The sequence below is a fragment of the Oryctolagus cuniculus genome, chromosome 10, assembly GCF_051225735.1.
Source record: "Oryctolagus cuniculus isolate XC-2025 breed Fujian yellow rabbit chromosome 10, ASM5122573v1, whole genome shotgun sequence".
In the NCBI taxonomy this organism is placed as follows: domain Eukaryota; kingdom Metazoa; phylum Chordata; class Mammalia; order Lagomorpha; family Leporidae; genus Oryctolagus; species Oryctolagus cuniculus.
In genome coordinates, this window is record NC_142876.1 from 99,095,739 (window position 1) to 99,119,574 (window position 23,836).

At 50.3% G+C, this 23,836-nt stretch overlaps 1 protein-coding gene and 1 long non-coding RNA gene across 11 annotated transcripts in view; one reads left to right on the forward strand and one right to left on the reverse strand.

Annotated features, from left to right (window-relative positions):
* Positions 1–2,637: 2,637 nt before the first annotated feature.
* LOC100344321 (IQ domain-containing protein F2) lies at positions 2,638–4,543 on the reverse strand. The gene is made up of 3 exons (XM_002713228.4): positions 4,526–4,543; positions 4,276–4,359; positions 2,638–3,021 (listed from the first exon to the last, which is right to left on the reverse strand). Exons 1-3 carry the CDS (start codon positions 4,541–4,543, stop codon positions 2,638–2,640), a joined length of 486 nt encoding a protein of 161 aa, XP_002713274.1.
* An 8,927-nt stretch (positions 4,544–13,470) lies between these two features.
* The window catches only part of LOC149124360 (uncharacterized), a 41,684-nt gene continuing 31,318 nt past the window's right edge, over positions 13,471–23,836 (forward strand). For 3 of the 10 annotated variants that reach the window (XR_016214311.1, XR_016214312.1, XR_016214316.1), the window contains exon 1: positions 13,475–13,687. This is a non-coding gene — a long non-coding RNA (uncharacterized LOC149124360). Of the gene's footprint in view, positions 13,688–23,836 lie in introns of all 10 variants that reach the window. The other 7 variants (XR_016214313.1, XR_016214315.1, XR_016214319.1 and 4 more) reach the window with 5 other exon arrangements.

Consider the following 23,836-nt stretch of genomic DNA (forward strand, 5'->3'; position numbering starts at 1 on the left):
AAAATAGGGATGGCTTTATTTTTTCCCTTCCTATATGTATGCTTTTAATTCCCCCCCCCCCTTTTTTTTATTTTTTAACAGGCAGAGTTAGACAGTGAGAGAGAGAGAGAGACAGAAAGGTCTTCTGTCCATTGGTTCACCCCCCAATGGCCACTGCGGCTGGCGTGCTGCAGTCAGCACACCGCGCCGATCCGATGGCAGGAGCCAGGTGCTTCTCCTGGTCTCCCATGGGGTGCAGGGCCCAAGCACCTGGGCCATCCTCCACTGCACTCCCGGGCCACAGCAGAGAGCTGGCCTGGAAGAGGGGCAACTGGGACAGAATCCGGCGCCCCGACCTGTACTAGAACCCGGTGTGCCAGTGCCGCAGGTGGTGGATTAGCCTATTGAGCCACGTTGCTGCACCACCCCCCCTTTTAAAGATTTTATTTATTTGTTTGAAAGGCAGGGCTATGGGGTGGGGTGGGGGAGACAGAGAGAGGGATCTTCCATCCTCTAGTACACTCCCAGATGGCCATAACAGCCGGAGCTGGGTGGATCCAAAGCCAGAAGCCAGGAGATTCTCCTAGATCTCCCACGAGGGTACAGGGGCCCAAGGACTTGCGCCATCTTCCATTGCTTTCCCGGGTGCATCAGCAGGAAGCTGGACTGGAAGTGGAGCAGCCAGGACTAAACTAGAGCATATTATGGGATATCAGCATCACAGGCTGTGGTTTTACCCGCTATGCCACACAGCACTGGCTCCTCCTCTTCCTACCTAATTATCTTGGGCAGAACTTTAAGTACAACGTTGAACAGAAGTGTGGATTTCCTGTCCCTAATCTTAGAAAGCAGTCAGTCTTTCATCATTAAATATGATGTTAGCTGTAGGTTTTTCATAGTTTCTCTTTAACAAATTGAGATAGTTTCCATTCCAAACTGGTTGAGTTTTTTTTAAAGAATCATGCATGGGTGTTGGATTTTGTCAGATGGCTTATGTATCAATGCTCCTTGGCCTTGATGGGGACGAAGACCTGTCATTTATTTCAACTCGAGAGAAGACAGCAAGTGTGGTCCAGATGCATCTGGGACGCAAATGAGCTGGTGAGAAGGTGGCAGTCCAGGCTGCTCTCATTTCTTCAGTCGAGTGGGTGGTGACACCATAAGTTAAATTCAAGGAGAGAAGAAGTAGAATCAGACAGTTGGGGAGGAGGTGGTATGAATTATTCAACTTAGAAAATGCAAATATACCAGAAAACTTATTGGGAAATTTGTCCAGTCGAGATATGCCGTCATGACTATAAACGGAGACATGACTGATTGTTGATTTTGCTCAAGCCATGCTCTCAATTTTGCAGGAACAAAGCAGGGAGATGGCTAGGTTCAAGCCATGCAGGTTTGCAGGGGGTGAGGGGGAGGGCTGGGCAAGGGGAGCTAGGTTGTGCAGGGGAGAGATTATATTAATTAAAATAATCTGTGAGGCAGCATCCCATATGGGCAACTCTTCAAGTCCCAGCTGCTGCACATCTGATCCAGCTCCCTGCTAACAGCCTGGGATAAGCAACAGAGGATACCGAAGTCCTTGGACCCCTGCCATCCATGTGGGAGACCCAGAAGCTGCCCCTGGTTTTGATCTGGCCTTTGTGGCCTCTTGGGGAGTGAACCATTGGATGGAAGATCTCTCTCTCCCTCCCACTCATCTTGTAACTCTGACTTTCAAATAATAAAATTTTTTTTTAATTTTATTTATTTCTTTGAAAGAGTTACAGAGAGGCAGAGGCAGAGAGAGAAAGGTCTTCGATTAGCTGGTTCACTCCCTAGTTGACTGCAACGGGTGGAGCTGCACTGACCCGAAGCAAGAAGCCAGGAGCTTCATCATGGGGGTGCAGGGGCCCAAGGACCTGGGCCTGGCTTTCCCAGGCCATAGCAGAGAGCTGGCTCAGATGTGCAGCAGCCTGGACTTGAAGAGTTGCCCATACGGGATGCCAGCACTGCAGGCGATGGCTTAACCTGCTAGGCCACAGCGCCGTCCCCCAAAAAATAAATCTTAAAAAAATGAGTCTGAAATGGGTAAACAAAAATGCAAGGGCATGTCAGTGATTATGCTTGTCAATAAATTGGAAGACCTGTGACAGCTGAAGAACAGTGTCCTGGGGTTGTTGAAAAGGTGAACCATGGGGCAGGAAGCGCCTAATCGGCACCTGGACCTCCCGGGAAAGCAGCCTGCGCAGTGGCACAACTCTTGAGTGACGGTGTGGGCCGGCGCCTCGCTGTGCAGTGAGAGGCCCAACCACGTGTGGCTGTTCACATTTAAATAAAATTGAACTTGTGCACTAGGCACATTTCAGGGGCTCCACACCCCACAGATCTCATGGCTGTTGTACCAGACAGTACAGACAGAAAATATCCATCTTCACAGATGGCTTTGTCATGTATCAGGTCAGTTTCTTGAGTGGCACATAATGTAGCCACTGTCATTCCAAAACAAGGTGCATAGACCCCACAGGCTAACCTCCCCCACCTTCTGTCCGGGGAAGAAGGGGAGGCGGTAAGGCCCGAAGGTCAGGGCTGCTATTGGCCGAAGGACACCAGAAGGCTCGCCAGAGCAGAGCGCATCTTTACTGTGGACGGACAGCCGCGCGTGCCCCTCCTGGCCAGCCCTTAGGAATTGATGATCTCAATGTGGAACTGCAGGTGGGTGGCGGTGACCACGCAGTGGCCGCGGAGAAGAGCGCACGTCTGGCAGTTGTGGCACTGCCAGTGGCACTGGATGACGTAGATGGCATTGAGCACCTGGCGGTATCGCCAGTGGACGCGCCACATGCGGACCAGAGACTGCAGCTTGATCACCGCCCTCTCTCGCTGAGCGTAGACCAGCAGGGCCTCGCGCCGCTTCCTCTCCAGCAGCTTGAGCAGCGTCAGCCGCCACCAGCACTGGATGATCCAGGCCCTGAGGGCCATGTGCAGCAGCGTGCGGCGCACCAGGGTGCCGCGCCACCACGCCTGGATCCATATGGCTGCGATTTCTTTTCTTTTCAAATCTTTCTAGGCGGAGAGAATAGAGACCACTCAGGGGGACGTCCTGCCACCAATGTCCAGGATCTTCCTGGGAGCCTGGATTCTCTGTCCCTTTTTATTTTTATTTTACTTATTTATTTATTTTTGACAGGCAGAGTGGACAGTGAGAGAGAGAGACAGAGAGAAAGGTCTTCCTTTACCGTTGGTTCACCCTCCAATGGCCGCCGTGGCCGGCACGCTGCGGATGGTGCACCGCGCTGATCTGAAGGCAGGAGCCAGGTGCTTCTCCTGGTCTCCCATGGGGTGCAGGGCCCAAGCACTTGGGCCATCCTCCACTGCACTCCCGGGCCACAGCAGAGAGCTGGCCTGGAAGAGGGGCAACCGGGACAGAATCCGGCGCCCCAACCGGGACTAGAACCTGGTGTGCCGGTGCCGCTAGGTGGAGGATTAGCCTAGTGAGCCGCGGTGCCGGCCTCTCTGTCCCTTTTTAAACACTTTCAATTATTTGAGAAAGAGAGAGAGAGAGAGAGACAGACAGACCTTGCATCTACTGATTCACTCTCCAAATGGCCACAACCAGGATCCAGGAACTCAATCTGCATCTCCCATGTAGGTGCAGGGACCCAACTACTTGAGCCATCACCTGCTGCCTCCCAGGGTGTGCACTTACAGGAAGCTGGAACGGAGCATGGAGCTAGGATTGGAACCGGACATTGTATGGGGGTTGGGAGGGCACCTACAGGGGTGATCAAGCTGTTGCATCGTATGCCTGCCCCTGAATTCTGTGTCTTAACATCAGTCCTTCCTCAGAGAGAGCAGGGACCAGCAGGACCCTAACTAGGAGCCAGGACACCGACGGTGACTGTCTCCTGCCATGAGGGCACGTCGTCACAGCCCCAGGGTCCCAGGTCCTTCACCAGGCTGTCTCGGCGTGTGGAATGACTCCGTTTTTGGCAACTGGTGAGCTTTTGGCTTCCTCATGGTGCCCTCTACTGCTGCCCCTCCCCTCTGAACATTCTGCTGTCAGACTTGGAGCCCCCGCCTTCTCCCTTCTCTGCCCCATGCATTTTTGGATGACCCCGCTTCTGTGCAGTCACCTTCTGTGTCATGGTCAGACCCGGGTGCAGCGCAGCCAGGCCGAGAAAGGCCGGGGAAATGAGCTCACACTGAGTGGACTCCCGAGGAGTTCAGGCTTTGGAGCCATCAGAGGCAAAGCCCACACTCTTGTGATGTGGATGAAAACGTCCTGGATTTCTCTTAACAACAAGGAATTCTACCCACCATTTTCTTTTTCTTTTCCATAAGACGCCATTGAGTTATTTCTTCAGTATCTTCAACCTCAATTATCATGAAGTGGCCATCGACCTGTGGTCAGAACAAGATGGGAAATAGAGGCTGAATGAGGCTGCGGCTTCTCGGTCTGCACCAAGGGCCTCGCTGCTTAGCCTCCTTGTGTCACCGAGACTGTGGGCCCCAGGCTGAGGCTCACCCATCCCTAGCCCACCTGGTAGATCTGGCCATTTTCTCTTACACAAAATCGAACCCCCATTGCCTGTTTCTAGATGGTTCATTAGCCCTGATTTCTGTACTTCCACAGGCGTGGCGTGAGCAGTGTGGGTGAGAGGAGAGGTATGAGCTCACAATGCACTGTGACATGGGCCTGGCAGTCTTCCGCTAGCGGAGTCTGCCTCACTGCGACCGCGTCTGCCTGCCTTGCCTCCCACCTGTCAGAGCTGTGCCAGAGCTCCGGGCGGAGGGGCAGGGCACCGGGATGGCACTCGTACTTGGGCTGAGGCTAGGACTAGGAGTAGGAACTCAATAACTCAGGAACCAGAATCTCAGTCCTGGTCTCCCATGTTGCTGGTGGCAGGAACCCAGTTACTGGAGGCATCATTGCTGCCTCTCAGGGTCTGCACTGGCAGAAAGTTGGAGTCGGGAGCAAAACTGTTAAAGTTGAGCCAGGAACCAGAACCGTTAATCGAACCCAAGCACTCCAATGTGGGATGCAGGTGTCAACCACTATGGAAAATGTCCCATTTTTGCCTTTATTTTTGAACCTATATATTTCCTCCTTGTAATTTCTTTATTTTTTTTTTTTTTATTTTTGACAGGCAGAGTGGACAGTGAGAGAGAGAGACAGAGAGAGAAAGGTCTTCCTTTTGCCGTTGGTTCACCCTCCAATGGCCGCCGCTGCAGCCGGCGCACCGTGCTGATCCGATGGCAGGAGCCAGGATCCAGGTGCTTTTCCTGGTCTCCCATGGGGTGCAGGGCCCAAGCACCTGGGCCATCCTCCACTGCACTCCCTGGCCATAGCAGAGAGCTGGCCTGGAAGAGGGGCAACCGGGACAGAATCCGGCGCCCCGACCGGGACTAGAACCCGGTGTGCCGGCGCCGCAAGGTGGAGGATTAGCCTATTGAGCCACGGCGCCGGCCCTCCTCCTTGTAATTTCAACATTTTATTTTCTTTTTGACAGGCAGAGTGGACAGTGAGAGAGAGAGACAGAGAGAAAGGTCTTCCTTTTTTGCCGTTGGTTCACCCTCCAATGGCCGCCGCGGCCGGCGCGCTGCGGCCGGCGCACCGCGCTGATCCGATGGCAGGAGCCAGGAGCCAGGTGCTTCTCCTGGTCTCCCATGGGGTGCAGGGCCCAAGCACCTGGGCCATCGTCCACTGCACTCCCTGGGACAGAATCCAGTGCCCCGACCGGGACTAGAACCCGGTGTGCCGGTGCCACAGGCGGAGGATTAGCCTAGTGAGCCACGGCGCCAGCCTAATTTCAACATTTTATTATCTGTTAAAACATTGTTCATATACTTTCATCTGTCCTTAGGGGTGGTTTTCTCTAGCTTTTTGAAGATACTACGAATAACAATTTAGAGGCAGGCATTTGGCACTTAAAATGCCTCTTGGCATATCTGCATTATGTAGTGGAGTGTCTGAGTCTGTATCCTGTCTCCACTTCTCATTCTAGCTTCCTGTTAGTGTGCACCCTGGGAGAAAGCAGGCTCCTAGCTTGGCTTGGTCCAGCCCTGGATATTTGTGGGCATTTGAGGAATGAACCAGGGATGGAAGATCTCTGTGTTTGTCTCTGTTTTTCAAATAATAAGTAAATAAATAAATAACAGTCAACTTAAGGTCCATGTCTACTGAGTCCAAGGTGTGTGTTTCATAAAGAATTATTTCTGTTGATCACCTTCTCCTTCCTTTGCATGTCTCATGTTGTTTTGTTGGAAACCAAACATTTATATATATTTTTAAAGATTTATTTTATTTGAAAGAGTTACAGAGAGGTAGAGACAGAGAGGTCTTCTATCTGATGGTTCACTCCCCAGATGGCCGCAATGGCCAGAGCTGTGCTGATCTGAAGCCAGAAGCCCCCTCCGGTCTCCCACGTGGGTGCAGGGGCCCAAGGACCTGAGCCATCTTCCACTCCTTCCCAGGCCACATCAGAGAGCTAGATCGGAAGAGGAGCAGCTGGGACTAAAACTAAAACCAGTGCCCATATGGGATGCCATTGCTTCAGGCCAGGGCTTTAACCTGCTGCGCCACAGCACTGGCCCCAGAAACGAGACATTTAAAATAACATAATGAGGCAACTCTAGAATCAAGTATTCTTCTCTCCCTGAGTTTTATGGCTGTTGCTGTTTAGTGTTGTAGTTATTGTGTGTTTGCTTAGTGACTTGTCTGAATTCATTCTGTCAGGTCTCTATTGTATGTTCTGTGTGGCCACTGATATTTCTTGTTCAGGTAGCTTAGTGGTCAGATACGGACTGGACCAAGTTTCCCTAAAGCTCGAGAGTGGATTTCTTAGTCTTTGCCAAGGGTCTTACTGTGTGTGTCAAGGGTCCCCTTCAACATTCAGTCATGCAGATTACAATTCTACCCTAGCCTTGGCTTCCTGCTCACGCACAGCCTCATGGTCAGCCAGAGAAGAGAGTCTAGAATCTTCCCGGGTCTCTCCTGCATGCGTGTGGTCTTCTGGGTTCCCAGGAATAGGTCGGATCTTTTCAAAGCTCTATGGACATAGCATTACCCATTTCCCCCTCGTCAGCCTTAAAAAAATTACTTATGTATTTATTGGAAAGAAGAGGGCACGTTTCCATCCACTGTTTATTCTCCACAGGCCCACGAGAGCTGGGGCCGGGCCTGACCTCAGCTAGGAACTCAGTCCTCATCTCCTGGGGGCCGGGGGGGCAGGGACCCAAGTACTTGAGCCATCACCTGCTGCTCCCCAGGGTGCACAGGAGCAGGAAACTGGAGTTGGGGTGGAGCTGGGGCTCAGCCCGGCACTCTGCTCTGGGGTGTGGGTGTCCCAAGTGATGCGAGGTCAAACATCTGCCACACTCTTCAGCTGTTTTATTAGTCTATTGTTTTTTACATTTTTTTTTTAAAAAGATTTATTTATTTGAAAGGCAGAGAGAGAAATCTTACATCTACTGGTTCATTCCACAAATGTCCACAGTAGTGAGGGCGGGGCCAGGTCAAAGCCAGGAGCCAATAACTCAATCAGGTTCTCCCACATGGTCATTAAAGCCATCATCAGCTGCTTTCCATGGTGCCCAGTAACAGGAAGTGGAGCCGGGATCCAAACCCAGGCTCTCCCGTATAGAGAGGGTGTCAGTGTGTGAGCGTCCCACGCAGCAGCTGAATGCACTACACCGTGATACCCATCCCAGGCTACTGTCCTTTTAAAGAAGAATATTCATATACGCATACGTAGGTGTGCATTCTTTTATCTGTTCATCCACAGACAGACGCTTAGTGTGTTTCTTGACAACTGCAATTAAAGCTGCAGTGGAGTCAAAATGTCTTCAAGATACTGATTATGCTGCCTTTGGCTATACAAAAAGTCTTCAAAGAGTTCTGGGGGAATGGGTATTGTGAAAAAACTCTGCATGAATTTTAATTTTTTTGTGCCTAAATAAACTTTTAATTTCATTTTTTAACAAACTATTTGAAGTACTCATATATATCCCAAAATGGGATTGCTGGGTCATGTGATAGTACTATTTAAAGTTTAAAAAAATTGTTTTATCTATTTGAGATAGACCTATTTGGGGGGGTTGCTGGGAGAGAGAGAGAGAGAGAGAGAGAGAGAGAGAGAGAGAGATTTCTTCTCCAAGTGGTTGCAGCAGCTAGGGCTGGGTCAGGCTGAAGTCAGGAAGGGAGACCTCCAGCCAGGACTCTCACAGGGATGGCAGCTGTCACTCTGCCGCTGCCCAGGATGTGGGTTAGCAGGAAGCCGAAATCAAGAGTGGAGCCATGGCCGGTGCCTCGGCTCACTAGGCTAATCCTCCGCCTTGCAGTACCGGCACACGGGGTTCTAGTCCCGGTCGGGGCGCCGGATTCTGTCCCGGTTGCCCCTCTTCCAGGCCAGCTCTCTGCTGTGGCCCGGGAGTGCAGTGGAGGATGGCCCAAGTGCTTGGGCCCTGCACCCCATGGGAGACTAGGATGGGTACCTGGCTCCTGCCATTGGATCAGCGGGGTGCGCCGGCTGAGTGGAGCCAGGACTTGAACCCAGGCACTGCAGGACGGGATGTGGGTGTCCCGAGTCTCAGCCACCCACACCAGAGGCCCAGCTGCTGTTCCTGAGTGTCTTAGAGGACACCTCAGGGCTGTTTTCCACAAGGTCTGTCCCGACTTCATCCCTACCCAGAGGGGTCCCTTTGCTGCACACCAGTGCCGACACCTGTTAACTCGGCCCCCGCTGGGCGGCGATATTGATTGTGGCCTTGGTGTGTATTTCCCTGAAAACTAGGGATGCTGAGCGCCTCGTTTACTTGTTGCCAGTTTTAGGTCTTCTTTGGGAAAATGTTCAGCTCCTTTCCCCATTTTTAATCAGGTTGCTTGCTTTTTGCTATTTTATAATTTTTCTTACATGTTTTGCATATGGAAAACTTGGCTATATGATTTACAAGTATTTTCTCCTATTTCACTGGCTGGCTTTTCAGTCTCTTGCTGGCTTTGCTGGGTGGGAGCTTCCAGTGGAGTGCCACTTTTTGTTTTTGCCTTTGTTGCCTGTGCTTTTGGTGTCACATCCAAAAATGCCACTGGCAAAGCCAATGTCAAGAAGCTTTTTCTCTGTGTTTTCTTCTAGGAGTTTTATGGTGTCAGATCATTCATTAATGTCTTTATTTCAAGCTAATTTTTGTGTATGATGTAAGACAAGGGTCCAGTTTCGTTCTTTTGTACAAAGGTATCCAGTTTCCCCAGCACCACTACTTGGAAAGGACACTGTCCTTTCCCCATTGTGTATGACAGCTTTGTTGAAGATCAGGTGACTACATTTGCATGGGTTTATTTCTGGGCTCTCTATTCCATCCTATTGGTCTGTGTGTCTGCTTTTATGTCAGTGTCATTCTGTTTTGATTATGATAGCTTTGTGATATAGTTTGAAGTCAGAAAGTTTGATGTGTTCAGTTTTGTTTTTCTTTCAAGGTAGCTTTGGCTGTTTGAGGTCTTTTGAGACTCCCTCTGAATTTTAGTTGAGAACCTTGTTAAAATACCCAGAACAGTCCTGTCATATTTGAAATGCTGAATTGAAACAACCACACTTTAATCTTAGAAATATTATATTAAGGGTGTAAGGCTATTTGAGGAACTGGTGAAATAATTTTAACTTTAGCTCAAGTTAAAAAATAGGAAATGAGATTCAAAGTCACAAAAAGTAGCTCAAATCATCCCCTCACAATTGAAATGTTGAGTCACCCTAGATCAACCCTATTGGCTTTGAACTTGGACTGAGACTTAATGGGTGACAGCTCTGCTGTAAGTTACATATAATTAATCAACATAGTTTTAGTATTTAAGTTGACGATGAAGGATTGTGTATACTCATGGATAGCATGCTTTTTTTTTTTTTTTTTTTGACAGGCAGAGTGGACAGTGAGAGAGAGACAGAGAGACAGAGAGAAAGGTCTTCCTTTCCCGTTGGTTCACCCTCCAATGGCCACCACGGCCCGAGCGCTGCGGCCAGTGCACCGTGCTGATCCCATGGCAGGAAGAGGGGCAACTGGGACAGAATCCGGTGCCCCGACTGGGACTAGAACCCAGTGTGCCGGCGCCGCAAGGTGGAGGATTAGCCTAGTGAGCCGTGGCACCGGCAGCATGCTGTTTTAAAATATGCATGCATTATGGCTAAATTGAGATAATCAACATATGCATTACTTCGTATAGCTTGTTTTTGTTTTTTTTTTTTGTTGTTTTTTTTTTGGTAGTGAGAACACTTAAAATCTGCTCTGAACAGTTTTCAAGAATCTGGGCAGGTGTTGTGGTGCAGCAGGTCAAGCCACTGCTTGCAGCGCTGGCGTCCATACCAGAGTGCTGGCCTGAGTCCTGGCTTCTCCACTTTTCATCCAGCAAATGGCAGGCTGATGCGTCCCGGGAGCAGTGGATGATGGTTCAAGTGCTTGGGTCCCAGTCACCCACCTGGGAGATCTACCTGTTGGAGTTCTGAGCTCCTGGCTTCAGCTCGGCCCAGCACTGACTGTTGCAGGCATTTGGGGAGTGAATCAGTGGATGATCGATTTCTCAATGGGACCATAATCACTGTCCAGTTCTAGAAAATTTTCATTACTCAGAAAAAAAAAAAAAGAGATTAAAGCAAACTTCTGTACCCATTAGCAGTCTATCCTTTTTCCCCTCCCCCAGCCCGAGTAGCTAGTAAGTTAATTCATGTCTGTATGAGGTACCTATTCTGGATGTTTTATAGAAATGAAAGCATAGAATTGATGACCTTTTGTGCCTGGCTGTCGAGGGTCACCTGGGTCAGGGCGTGTATCAGTCTTCACCGCTTTGTGTGACTGAATGATAACCAGCTTATTTCTCCGCTCCGCAGGTCACGGGCATTCGGCTGGTTTCCCTTTTTTGGCTGTCATGAATGACAGCAGCATCGTCTTGCGTGGACTTTTCAGTTCTCTGGGCTGCATACCTGAGGGTGGCAGTGCTGAGCCACACGATACCACTGTTTAGCTGCCTGAGGAGCTGCCAGACTTTGGCCAAGCGGCTCTACCGTGTTCTCCTTCCACCAGTGGTGTGTGAGAAACTCAGTTTCTCCATCTCCTTGCAGACAGACTTGACACTGCTTTCAAATAACCGATCACGACAGTGCACTTTATTAGTGCTCAAAGAAGGTTTACAGCAAACACGAATATGACCTGGAAATGTGGGCCAAAATAAATCAATTTTTTAAAAGATAATTTTATTTATTTGAAAGGCAGAGAGAGAGAGAGAGAGAGAGAGAGAGAGAGAGAGAGAGGGAGGTCTTCCATCTGCTGGCTCACCTCCCAGATGGCAGCAACTGCTGGGGCTGGGCCAAGGCAAATCCGGGAGCCGGAAACTGAATCCAGGTCTCCCACATGGGTGGCAGGGACCCAGTACTTGAGCCTACTGCCTTCCAAGGTGTGCATTAACAGGAAGCGGGAACTGGAAGTGAAGCTGGAACTTGACCCCAATATGGGATTTGTTTATGCCAAACAGCTGCTGCCTGAACGCCGCCTTGTCCTGGTTGTGGAAGGATCAGGGCAGGCGTCCGTATATTAGTGTAGACTTACCCACTTGTCGTCCCAAGCACAGCTACTATGCTGGATATGTGCCTACGGGAACTGATCAGCTTAGCCTCCAGTGTCGAGTTCTTTGAAACTCTTATCAATAAGGAGATTGAAAATGAGTTCAGGTTCACTCAGCAAGGACAGTGCTACACAGCCATGGCCCTGCACCAGGGCTCTTGCTGTAGGCCTTTCTGCCACTCTACAACCCAAAGGGATTTTGCTCATGTGCACAGGGGGCAGGACATCCACCCTAGTTCTCTGCAAGGTGGTTGGACCTGGCACTCGGTAGGTGTTGAGTACCCCGGCGTGCATCTTTCCTGTACAAACTATTTTTCCTTTACAAATTACGTTTCAGGTAAGCAAAGAGCAGAAGAAAATGTTTTTCTAGAATTCCAAATTAAATAAATGAACAAACTGATGATAACATAACCGCGTGGTGACATTTTCAATCTCTTTTATACTTGTTTATTTTTTAAAAAAAAGGTTTATTATTTATATATTTGAAATAGTTAGGGAGGGAAAGGGGGAGAGATCTTCCATCCTCTGGTTCATTCCCCAGACGGCTGCAAGGGCTAGGGCTGGGCCAGGCCGAAGCCACAAGCCAGCAGCTTCATCGGGGTCTCCTAGGTGGGTGCAGGGGCCCAAGTACTGAGGCCATCCTCTACTGCCTTTCCCAGGTGCGTGACCAGGGCCCTGGATCGGGAGTGGAGCAACCGGGATAGGAACTTGTACCACCCGCGACGCCACAACACTGGCCCCTCCACTTGTTTTACCCTGACATGAAATACGGCTTTTCTGGATCTGAGGCAGAAAGATTACTTGCTTGCAAAATATTTTAGCGTCAGCTCCTCACGCTCGTACTGTGGAGGTCACTGAGGGCACCTGGCAGGGGGCGAAAATCCCTAACAGCAATAAGAATGTCCCAGCTCCACCCAGATCACCTAACCGGGACCCAAGAAAGCAAGCTGCCCCTGAGAGGGGCTGTGGTTCCGCGTGGACCCCTTGGACCACTGCCCATGTGGCCGCAGCCCACTGCCTGCCTGCCTGCCTGCCGCTCCCTAGCCGCGTGCTCATCAATCTAACCTGCTCCCTTTCTGACGCCCAGGTGAACTCTTTCACCACCCACAATGCCTAACACGTGCCCTCCAGCCCATCATGAGAGCACACGTTACCCATGTTCCGAGGAGTTGGAACCACAGGAAGAGGACCCCAAAATTGTAAATTTCACAACACAGCACAAACCCTGTCTTCCTGACAGAGAGGGAGACAGAGAAAGATGCTTTATCTTTCTAGCTTCTCACAGGGGCACAGGGTCCCAAGGATTTGGGCCATCCTCTGCTGCCTCACAGACACACCAGCAAGGTGTGGATGGGAAGTGGAGTAGCCGGGTCTTGAACTGGTGCCCATATGGGATGCCAGCACTGTTTAACTCAGCTTAACCCACTGAGCCACAGCACTGCCCCCCAGCAAATCCCTTCTGAGAATCCAGCTCTCTGCTATGGCCTAGGAAAGCAGAAGAAGATGGCCCCAGTCCTTGGGCCCCTGCTCCAGAGTGGGAGACCTGGAAGAAGCTCCTGGCTCCTGGCTTTGGATCGGCGCAGCCCTGGCTGTTGGGGCCATCTGGGGAGTGAACCAGTGGATGGAAGACCTCTCTCTCTGCCTCTCCTCTCTCTGTGTAACTGACTTAAAAAAAAAAATCCCTTCTGAGAAAAGAGGGGGGGCTTCTCTTAGATGCGCACAACCCTTTGGAATGTGAATACACACATCCAGGGAGTCTCCCCCTGCCCTAACCTAGGTGGCAGGGCATTTTTATCCAGAAAGCCCTAACTATGCAAAAACAAGATCGCCTGCGGATATTCACACCCAGGTGTATCATCTCACCCCTTCAGGGTGACTGGGCTAATCCAGTTACCTTAATTGCTAAAACGTGGCAGAAGCCATGGGCTGTCAGTTCTGAGATCAGTTTGTAAAAGTCATATGGGGAAACCGGGCTGGGAGTTAGGTAGGAATGAGTGAGCTGGGAGTTCTGGGCCCGCGTTGCAGCTCCATCCAGTTACCTGTCAATAAGTACGCCTACTTTCCCAGGATGCACCAGTGCCGTATCCGGGATCCGGAAGAGGGGGACGCCATGATGGCAAGGGGGAAGGTAAGCTCCACGTGATCCCCCAGAAAGCCTGGCACACACAAAACTCCACCCTGTGTTTATCTTCGTTAGGGCAGCACTGGCGACCTGGCAAAATAGATAATGTTTGCTCTGCACGGTGCTGGGGGGCCTCTCCGGCCTGCTCAGCCTGTGCTAGGCAGCTCTCCCGCCCAGTCCCGACAGCGCTCTGTGCGTGGTGTGGCCCACACTCCTGCTGAATATATGGTCACTCTCTTGTTTAAGTCCTACCTCACGTGTGCACTGTACTATGCCTCTGCTTTAAATTCTTAGCTCCGCGGGGGCAAGAACCTGGAATAAAGATGGACACCAGGGCCAGTACCATCCAGACTCCTCCGTCTTGGGCGCCCTTTCTCTGAGGGAGTGCAACCTCCATGTTGTGGACAGGTCCACGGAGAGGGAGAGCCGGTTATATAGTTCTTTGTTTTTAAAATATTTATTTATTTGAAAGGCAGAGAGGCAGTGGTAGAGAGAGGGAGAAAGAGGCCCTCCATTGCTGGTTCACTCTCCAAATGGCTGCAGTGGCCAGAGCTGGGTCAAAAGCCAGGAGCTTCTTCCAGGTCTCCCACGTGGGTGCAGGGGCCCAAGCACTTGGGCCAGCTTCTGTTTTTTTCCCAGACCATAGCAGGTAGCTGGATGGCAAGTGGACTTGAACCGGCACCCATGTGGGATGCTGTTACTGTAGGCAGCTGCTTTACCCACTAACCCACAGCACTGGCCCCTGTTTTAGCTTCTATGTTTGATTGCTTTGGGTTCCTTGTTGGGGAAAAAAAAAAGTTTTTTCTATTAAGTTGTTTGTATCTCTCTAAAAAAAAAAAAACCACTTGATTATATTTGTTAGTAGTTGTGTATTTAAAATTTCTTTTTCAATACATGTACCGAAGTGTTTATGATCAAATAAAATATTTTGAGGTTTGAGTTGTGCTACATCTCAAATGTAGATGGTCTGCTAGAGATGGTAATGATCTAATTACCGGTGTTGATTTAGATTGTTGATTGTCGCTGTGGGTGATGACGCTGGGAAATGTGTGACACTATTCTGTCTCCTGGTCTGTGTTAAGACTTTTGAATAAATGAATGAAGGGGCAAGAATTAAAGCCAGGAAAATAACCCATGGGTTCTTATGGTTGTTAAGAGGTGATGGATACTTGTACTCAGAAGGCAAAAATAGGAAAACAGGAAGCGGGCAGTATCACAGAATTCAGTCAACAGCAATCGCTGATGAGCTGATGTGGAGTGAGCAGGTTGGGAAGTGAAAGGGGAGGAATTTGAGGCAAACAGGTTGGGTGAACAGTCAGGGCACAGAGCAGCAAGTATGGGAGGGAAGCAGTACGTGGGGAGTGAGAATGCGTCGTGTTTGAATGTTTGATGTTAAGAACCGATGGAGCCTGGAGTTCAGAGGAGGTGTCAGGGACAGAAATTTAGACTGTGGTGCTATCAGCATATGGCAGGTACTTAAGTCTGGGGGAGGAAGTGACAGACTGAGAAAGGTTTCAGGATTTTTCTTTTTTGAATTTTATTTATTTTATATGAAAGGCAGCAGCATGACAGAGAAAGAAAAAGAAAGATTTTTCTATCTGCAGGTTCACTCCCGAAATAGCCATATGGCCAGGATGAAGCCAGGAGCTTCTTCTGGGTCTCCCACGCAGGTGCAGAGACCCAAGCACATGGGCCATCTGCTGCTGCTTTCCCAGTTCATCAGCAAGGCGCTGGATGGGAAGTGAAACAGCCGGGACCCGAACTGGCCCCCAGATGCATCGCAGGCAGATTCTTTTAATTAATATAATCTCTGGAGGCTGGTGCTGTGGCGTAGTAGGTTAAGCCTCTTCCTGTGAGGCCAGCATCCCGTATGGGTGCTGGTTTGACTCCTGGCTACTCCACTTCCGCTTTAGCTGTCTGCTATGGTCTGGGAAGCAGCAGAAGATGACCCTAGTGCTTGACCCTAGTGCTGCACCGGCATGAGAGACCCAAGAAACTCCTGGCTCCTGGCTTTCTATCAGTGCAGCTCCAGGCTCCTGGCTTCGGATTGGCCCAGCTTCAGCCTTTGTGGCTGTTTGGGAAGTGAACTAGTGGATAGAAGACATCCCCCCCCCCCCCCCCCCGGTAGCTCTTTGAAATACTAAATCTTGTAGAAACTGAGCCGGGCAAGGAAAGATGCAGGGGCATGTCAGTGGTTGTTGCTAGGTCTGGGATTGCTCAGGGTTCTGGTCTTTTGTACCCCCAGAAAGGAGAAACAGTAAAAGGAGACGGAGACCGACCTCAGAGACAGGTCGCTTTATTGGAAGCAAAGAGGTTGGCAATTCTCTGTTCTTGAGAAGAGATTGCACATGCTGGGCGCATTTGTGAAACAGGTCCTATCTGGTTAGTAGAAAAACTGCCACTGGGGTGGGGGGCTGGGGGAAAAGTGGGTGTCTTTTTGAAGCCTCAGAGGACTTCCCCCTTATCTGTTTCAGAACATGCTCTGTGCTGCTTATCTACTTTGCTATTTGCATTGCAAGGGGACAGAAAGGATCTGTTTGGGACCTAGATCTCCACAAAAGGGAGGAGGTGGGGAGGAGAAGAGGAAGAACAGGAAGAGGGGAAAGGTGCCACAAACCCTTTGTGCCAGCCCTAGAGTCAAAAAGGGAAAGGGGCATCTGCATGCAGCAAACTCAGAGAATGACAAATGTCCTAAACAGCACTCTGATCTCAGAATCAGCCCTTAAGGCGTTCATATCTGGCTGAAGAGCCCATGAAAGCATTTCAGGCATGGAAAGCCAAAACATCGTGGAAAAAAAAAAAAAGATCTACTTGAAGGATCTCTGTGAGTGAGATCCCAGTAGAAAAAAGGGGCCATCAAAGAAGGAGGTACTTTTCTCTGAAGGGAGGAAAAAACTTCCACTTTGCTTATGGCTTTGTCTAAATACCAAAGGAATTTGTGTACTCAAAAGGCTTCCATAGCCTTGGCAGCTCATGACAAGAGCCTCGGGTGATCACTGACATCATAAATTAGAGTGTCAATTGATAACAGGAATCGCTGTGCATTTGCTCCTCATGGAGGACCTGTGTCCTTAATGAGTTGTACTATGAGAATTAATGGTAAACTTGTCTTCAAACTGTACTTTATACTTAGTGTGTGTGTGTGGCTGCAAATTGTGGAAATCTTTACTTAGTCTAGAGTTGGTCTCCTGTATATAAAGTTAATGAGAAATGAATCTTAAGAATGGGATGGGAAAGGGAATAGGAGGTGGACGGGAGTGGAGCTGAGAGGGTGGGTATGGCGGAAAGAACTGCTATTTTCCTAAAGCCATACCTATGAAATTTGTATTCATTAAATAAAAGATTTCTTAAAATAGATGCCCCCTTCCTTTAAATCTGGCTACTTCCTGCTGAACGGGGCAGTGTGGATGCTGGGGTTTGTCTCTAGAGCCTGGAATCCTCCTCAGGTTGTGAGGGAAGGGGCTGGTATCCTTGACTGAGGAGGTGGAGTAGCATCATGGTCTTTTTTTTTGACAGGCAGAGTTAGACAGCGAAAGACAGAGAGAAAGGTCTTCCTTCCATTGGTTCACCCCCTAAATGGCCGCTATGGCCGGTGTGCTGCGCTGATCTGAAGCCAGGAGCCAGGTGCTTCCGCCTGGTCTCCCATGGGGTTCAGGGCCCAAGCACTTGGGCCATCCTCCACTGCCTTCCCGGGCCACAGCAGAGAGCTGGCCTGGAAGAGGAGCAACCAGGACTAGAACCTGGTGCCCCAACTGGGACTAGAACCTGGGGGGCCGATGCTACAGGCAGAAGATTAGCCAAATTAGCCACGGTGCCGGCAATGTCATGGTCTTAAACTGGTCTCGAGGCGGCTTTGATACAGTTCTGTAAGAAATTTTGGAACAGATTAAGTAGGCATTGTCCAAATAGCAGGGCCATAAGGATGACCATGACGGGCCTGAGAAGAGGAGCTAGCCACGCCCACTGTCGCTGTGGAGCAGTCCACCCATGTTTTGTTGGTTTCCAGCCTGAGCCCGCCCCAGTGGTCCATTTTGTCTAGGGAGTCCGTGACCACTGCAGACTGGTCAGCGTAGCAACAGCACTCTTTCCCTGTTGTTCTGTCGGGAGATCTAGGGCTCTCCTGCAGGACCGTGGGTGCCAGGGAGTTTACCGCCTAGTGGAGGCTTTCCCAATCAGTGTCTATATGTTGGGCAATTGGTTTAAGGAATGCTGAGGAAAAAAAAAATTAACAGTGGTCCAATCAGTAGGAGCAACTGCCACTAGTCTTATAAGAAGACTTAAGGCAGGGGGCTGGCGCTGTGGCTCACTTGGTTAATTCTCTGCCTGCGGTACCTGCATCCCATATGGGCACTGGGTTCTAGTCCCGGTTGCTCCTCTTCCAGTCCAACTCTCTGCTGTGGCCCGGAAGGGCAGTGGAGGATGGCCCAAGTGCTTGGGCCCCTGCACCCACATGGGAGACCAGCAGGAAGCACCTGGCTCCTGGTTTCGGATTGGCGCAGTGTGCTGGCCGTAGTGGCCTTTGGGGAGTGAACCGACAGAAGGAAGACCTTTCTCCCTGTTTCTCTCACTGTCTAACTCTATCTGTCAAATAAAAATTAAAAAAGACTTAGGGCAAGGACTGTGGCTGCAGACAGCAGCAAGGGGTGACAATGCATTTAAACAGAAAGTAAAACAGATCTTTGGATAGGAGTGAAGTCACTGAGACCACCGTGAGGGTTCCCTGGAGCCAGGGATCTTCCCCCAGTAGTTGCAGGTTGTTGAAAGAGGTCATCCAGAGCTGTTCCCAAGGGCTGTGAAGAAGGCATAGAGTTGATGCCGGGTAAAGGCCATTAGGCTGAAAGCTGACTGTGAGGCGGATCCTACTGAAAATGGGGAGTAATTTGGTTAGTCTGAGTGATATAGGGTCGGTGGGGGTGGCCCTATATCCAGAGTGGGTTGGCATGAGAGCGGGCATTGTGGGAGGGGCCTCTCTTGTAGCCAGGGCTGGAGGGGGCCTCAGGTGACTGGCTAGCATGTTTCCATAGAGACAATCTGAGGGCTGAAAGGAGAGGAGAGGGCTAGTTGGAGGGGAGGGGGAGGGTTAGATCTCGAGCCCTGGGAGCAATGGGTCTGCCAAACCTGACTCCAAAGGCACTGAGCTTAGGGGTTTCTGTGGCTTTAGGAGGGCTGAGAGTAGCAGTTGTGTCCAACATAAATGGACTTCAATGGAGAGTTTGGGGGTTTCTTCTAAGGATGATTGAGGCCTATAATAAATGTGTGATTTCTAAGGGATATATGAACCCCAAGTGATTTGTTATGACACCTGGGAGGTGAATTTGGGTGGCCTATTATATAACAGTAGGGAGGAGAGGAAGTCAAAACGTAGGTATAATTTCTGTAAGGAGGAGGTGGGCAACCATGGGGGCTCTTTCATTTGTAGTGGGGAGTGCCTGCACTCACCAATACAAGGAGATACTTAATTTAATGCACAGGTGGCATGGATCAAGTCTACCTGCTGGTCTGTGGCTGGGAGGGAGCCCTGCATCTGGTGAGTGGGGGACTTAGGGGCTGAAGCGTTGGTGCCAGGATTTGTCTGCTGGCAGGTGGGGCAGGTCTTCATGAGGCTTTCTAGAGCTTGTTGGTCTAGGGGTGTGAGGACAGGTGAGTCTTCATGAACTGCTGTCAGAGTTGAGTGGAGGGATGAAAAGGGGGTCGATCTGAGAAGATTTCAGGGGTGTAAGGGTTAGATGGGTGTTGGGAGGGTTTTGAGGTTGTAGCAGTTAGGACTAGTACAGAGTTGAGGGAGCTGACCCAAGGGCGAGTGAGGGCACTCTGTTCGGCTACTTGGTCTGTGATATTATTTAAGGTGGTCAGGGGAACTTATCTTTTTGGTGACCCCGACAGTGGATTAAGGCAGCTTGTTTGGTGAGGAGGGCTGTGTTGAGAAGAGCTTTAATGTGAGAGGCATTAACTGCAGGGTGACCTCTGAGTGAGAAGGCCGTGTCCTCTCCAGCAAGGGTACTAGAATGAAGAGTATTATAGGCGTGTTGGAGTCGGTGTGGGTGTTTACCTGTTGATCTTTTGTTGGTGTGAGAGCTCAGGAACACACAGTACACTCTGCCTGTTGGGAAGTAGTTTTGGACGGCAGGGGCTGTGCCTCTAATAGGATGTGTTTTGGGGGATTAGAGCTGTTTTCTTGAATGACTGTGTATCCTGCGTTTTTGGGAACTATAGTTGATGAACCAGTGTTGGATATGGGGGTCTTGAAGAGGCTCATCCGTGATGTGGGCAAACGAGTTGAGGGTGAGATCCAAGACCTCACCACAATTATGTGTTACAGCTTGGGAATCTTGGGTATGAGGGCGAGGAGTGTTGTAGGGTTTAGAATGGAGCATGGGGGAAGGATGAGGTTGGGTAACGCGTGTGGGATCTGGACCCTGGAAGGAGGAACAGGAAGAAAAGTCTAGTGGCTCACTAGCTCTTTGAAGTTAAGGGGTGAGTGAATATGTAGGTGCCACTCCCTTGCCCGCAAAGGAACGACACTTCTCCCAGCTGGTCAGTCTTCAGTAGACTTTTATTTAAACAGGATAGAAAGAGAAACCCTTGAGCAAGGGGAGCTCCGAAAGAAAGGGGAAGCTCCCGTTACTATTTCACAAACGGCTTATATAGTATATCCTTGCAGAAGCATGTAATGCAAGCTTAGTCCATGCAGCGGTGCTCCAATCGGGTGCCTGATTACGCACAGTCCATGTGCTCCTTGTCCAACCATAAAGGTGATCACGTGTCTTCATCCAATCAAGCTCCTGGTCACGTAGCAGGCAACTCGGGTGCTAACAACAAGCTTCCACCTGGTGTTTTCTCAGCCTTGGTCAGTGGGAAAAGAAGTACGGGAAGCCCCAAGGCCATAGTTGTTTTGACTCTAGCCTGGGGTTATGAAACGGTCCCGATATCGCAGCTCAACAGAAACCATAAACATCCACACAGCAGTAACTAATGCCAATGATCAGCAAGCCAAGCCTTAGCATGTGGGCCCATGGCCGGCTCATGGGTCCCCACAGTAGGTGTGAGCTAGGGACCTGTGGTCAAGACAGTGTTAGGGGCCAGCACTGTGGTGCAATAGGTTAATCCTCCACCTTTTGCGCCGGTATCCCATATGGATGCTGGTTCCAGTCCTGGCTGCTTCTCTTCCAATCCAGCTCTATCTGCTGTGGCCTGGGAAAGCAGTGGAAGATGGCCCAAGTCCTTGGGCCCCTGCACCCACATGGGAGACCAGGAAAGAAGTTCCTGGCTTCGGACCGGCGTAGCTTCGGCCTTTGAGGCCATCTGGGGAGTAAACCAATGGAAGGAAGACCTTTCTCTCTGTTCCTCCCTCTCACTGTCTGTAACTCTACCTTTCAAATAAATAAATAAAAACTTAAAAAAAAATAAGAGTTCAAGCAGAAAGTTTGAGAGGCCAGTAGTCTTGATCACTATACTACATAGACTGCAAGAGGTAGCTCTCAGGTAGTGTTAGGCGGGGGACCTAATGTTTGGAAGGAGACCCGTGTGTGTGTGTGTGTGTGCGTGTATCATTGCTGGGTGGAGGGCTTGGTGGGTATGGAATTCCTGAACTTCCTCCCAAGACTTTACAGTGGACTTGATGGTCCTCTGGGTGCAGAGCTGGGGAGCCACTAGTTAGAGAACACTTTGGAGCTGAGCCTACTCAGAAGATGGCAGGGGGTGGTGTGGTGTGGGTGGGCTTGGGGTTTAAAGTCAGCCTTGAAGATCAGAATTGTTTGTTGGGGGAGGTGAAGAGCACCTGATGAGGTGGGGAGGGGTGGTGAGAGGCTCCCTGGCAAAGCTCACAGTGCATTGTTGGAGCATTTTGGAATGTAGCAGGTGCAGGGCTTTCCGGATCGATAAACATTTTGGTGGCCTTTACAGTGAGTATCTTTCCTCTGAAGGAGAAAGTAGCAGAAGGGAGGAGGAGGGTTTAGAAGAGTGTTTTGTCTGCTATAGAGGGGAGGGAGAGATGGGGAGCTGGGGACCATTGAAGGAGTGGAGGTGTAGACAAAAGATCAGGATGGAGTCTAGTGGTGGAGGGAAGACTGGTTTTAGTTTGGAGAGGAGGTATCTGCCCATTCGGGACATGGGGCAATTGCGGCATCACAAGACAGGCGTGGGCCAGGGTAGGGGAGCTGAAGGTGCAGTGGAGTGGGGTGACTCTTATTTTGATGGGGATGCCCGAGACTCCTTTAATGGCGATGTTGGAGTCCAGAGTGTGGCTTAAAAATGCTGTCAGCAGAGAGAAAGAGGCCCCCCTGTATCCAAGACAAGAGAAACAATCTGGCCACTGTCCCAATGACCCAGAGTTCTTTGGTCATGTTGGAAACTCCGCTAATGGTTGAAGAACCTGGGCCCCGTCATTGGAACAGTTGTGCTGGCAAGAAGTCAGGGTAGGGGAAGGCACCAGGGGCACCAGGGCGTCCCTGGGGGCAGTCTTTTTTTTTTTTCTTTTTTCTTTTTTCTTTTTTGACAGGCAGATTGGACAGTGAGAGAGAGAGAGACAAAGAGAAAGGTCTTCTTTTGCCATTGGTTCACCCTCCAATGGCCACTGTGGCCGGCGGACTGCGCTGATCCGATGGCAGGAGATAGGCACTTAGCCTGGTCTCCCATGGGGTGCAGGGCCCAAGCACTTGGGCCATCCTCCACTGCACTCCCTGGCCACAGCAGAGAGCTGGCCTGGAAGAGGGGCCACCGGGACAGAATCCGGTGCCCCGACCGGGACTAGAACCCAGGGTGCTGGCGCCGAAGGCGGAGGATTAGCTTATTGAGCTGCGGTGCCGGCCAAGAGGGCAGTCTTTTTCCAGTGACCCCATTGGCCACATGAGGGGCAAGCTTTTGTCGGGGGCCTCGGGTTGGGGCATGCTCTTGCCAGTGTCGAGTCTGGTTGCAGCGAAAGCAGGGACCAGGAAGGATCCTTGCCCCGGCCTGCGGGGTAATCAACTAGGACACGAGGAGGGCAGACCTGAATGGAGAGGACAAACCAGACACGAGAAGGGAGACCAAGACAGTACTCTGATTAAGGTCTCACTTTATTGGAGAAGAAGGTAGCTTATATAGTACAAGGCAAGGATTGTAATAGTCGAGGGTAAGCAGGGGTCATCTTACAATATATTTCAAAGGAATAATTTCACAGGAATCAGTATCAGTTTGACAAAGGGAGTACAGTGAGGTCTTACAGCTACCAGACATGCTTATCGAGGTACAATAAAGAGCACTGAAGCCAGATGGCCAAGCGCTAACCATATCAGTGAGCTGTACAAATGGAATTTTCTAGTGAATCCTCCTTACAGGAACACAATTGAAGGTTAGTCTAAACAAAGGCCTATACAGGGAAACCAGCACAGTGGCTCCCAACAGATCCTGCCTTTGGGTGTTGGTGTGTCGGGGCTGGATGGACTTTGGTTTGGGAAGGCCGAGGCCAGCATGTTATATTTAGTATTTCTGTCCTGGTCCTTTTCTCCTTTTGCCTCATCTTTCGGTTATATACCTTAAAGGCCACATCTAGGAGCTCCTTTTGGGGTGGTTTCAGACCCCATTCTAGTTGTCGGAGTTTATGTCTGATATCGGGTGCTGATTGGCTGATGAACTGGATGTGGAGGGACAGGGTTCCGGCTGGAGTGGTTACATCTAGATTTGTATGTTTTTGGACAGCTTCAGTGAGGCAAGATAAAAAGAGGGCTGAATTTGCATCAGGGCCTTGAGATATTTCCCTGACCTCTGATAGTTGACATAGGCATGAGAATCTTTCTGCTGTCTGGCTCGGTATCCGGGAGAGCAGTATCTGCCACCGGATATCATGAGGGGGCTTGTTCATGCAGGTAGTCTGCATGAGCCGAGCCGAGCGCCAGATTCGCTCCTTTTTGATGGCAGTAAGGGTAGAGGTTAATACCTAATTGACATCTCCTCAGGTTAAAAGATAGGCTTGGGCAAGGTGGAGGAACTCATACATTTAGCTGAGTTGTTTGAAAAGGAGCCCAACTTTTCCTCACTGTTGCCTATGTCGGACAAAGAAAAGGGGATATGGACCCTAGTGGGCCCCTGAAGTCAAGTGAGGGGAGAGATCCAGTGAGATGGGGGCATAGGAGGGGGCTTTGCGGGCGCATAGGCAAGGTGAGGGGTAGAGCTGGCCCC

Excerpts from the sequence above, each read along its gene's own strand:
- LOC100344321 (XM_002713228.4), bottom strand. Across the intron at positions 3,022-4,275 it reads TGGAAAAGAAAAAGAAAATG|AAAGATTTGAAAAGAAAAGA; the intron begins GTGGGTAGAATT and ends CTCTCCGCCTAG.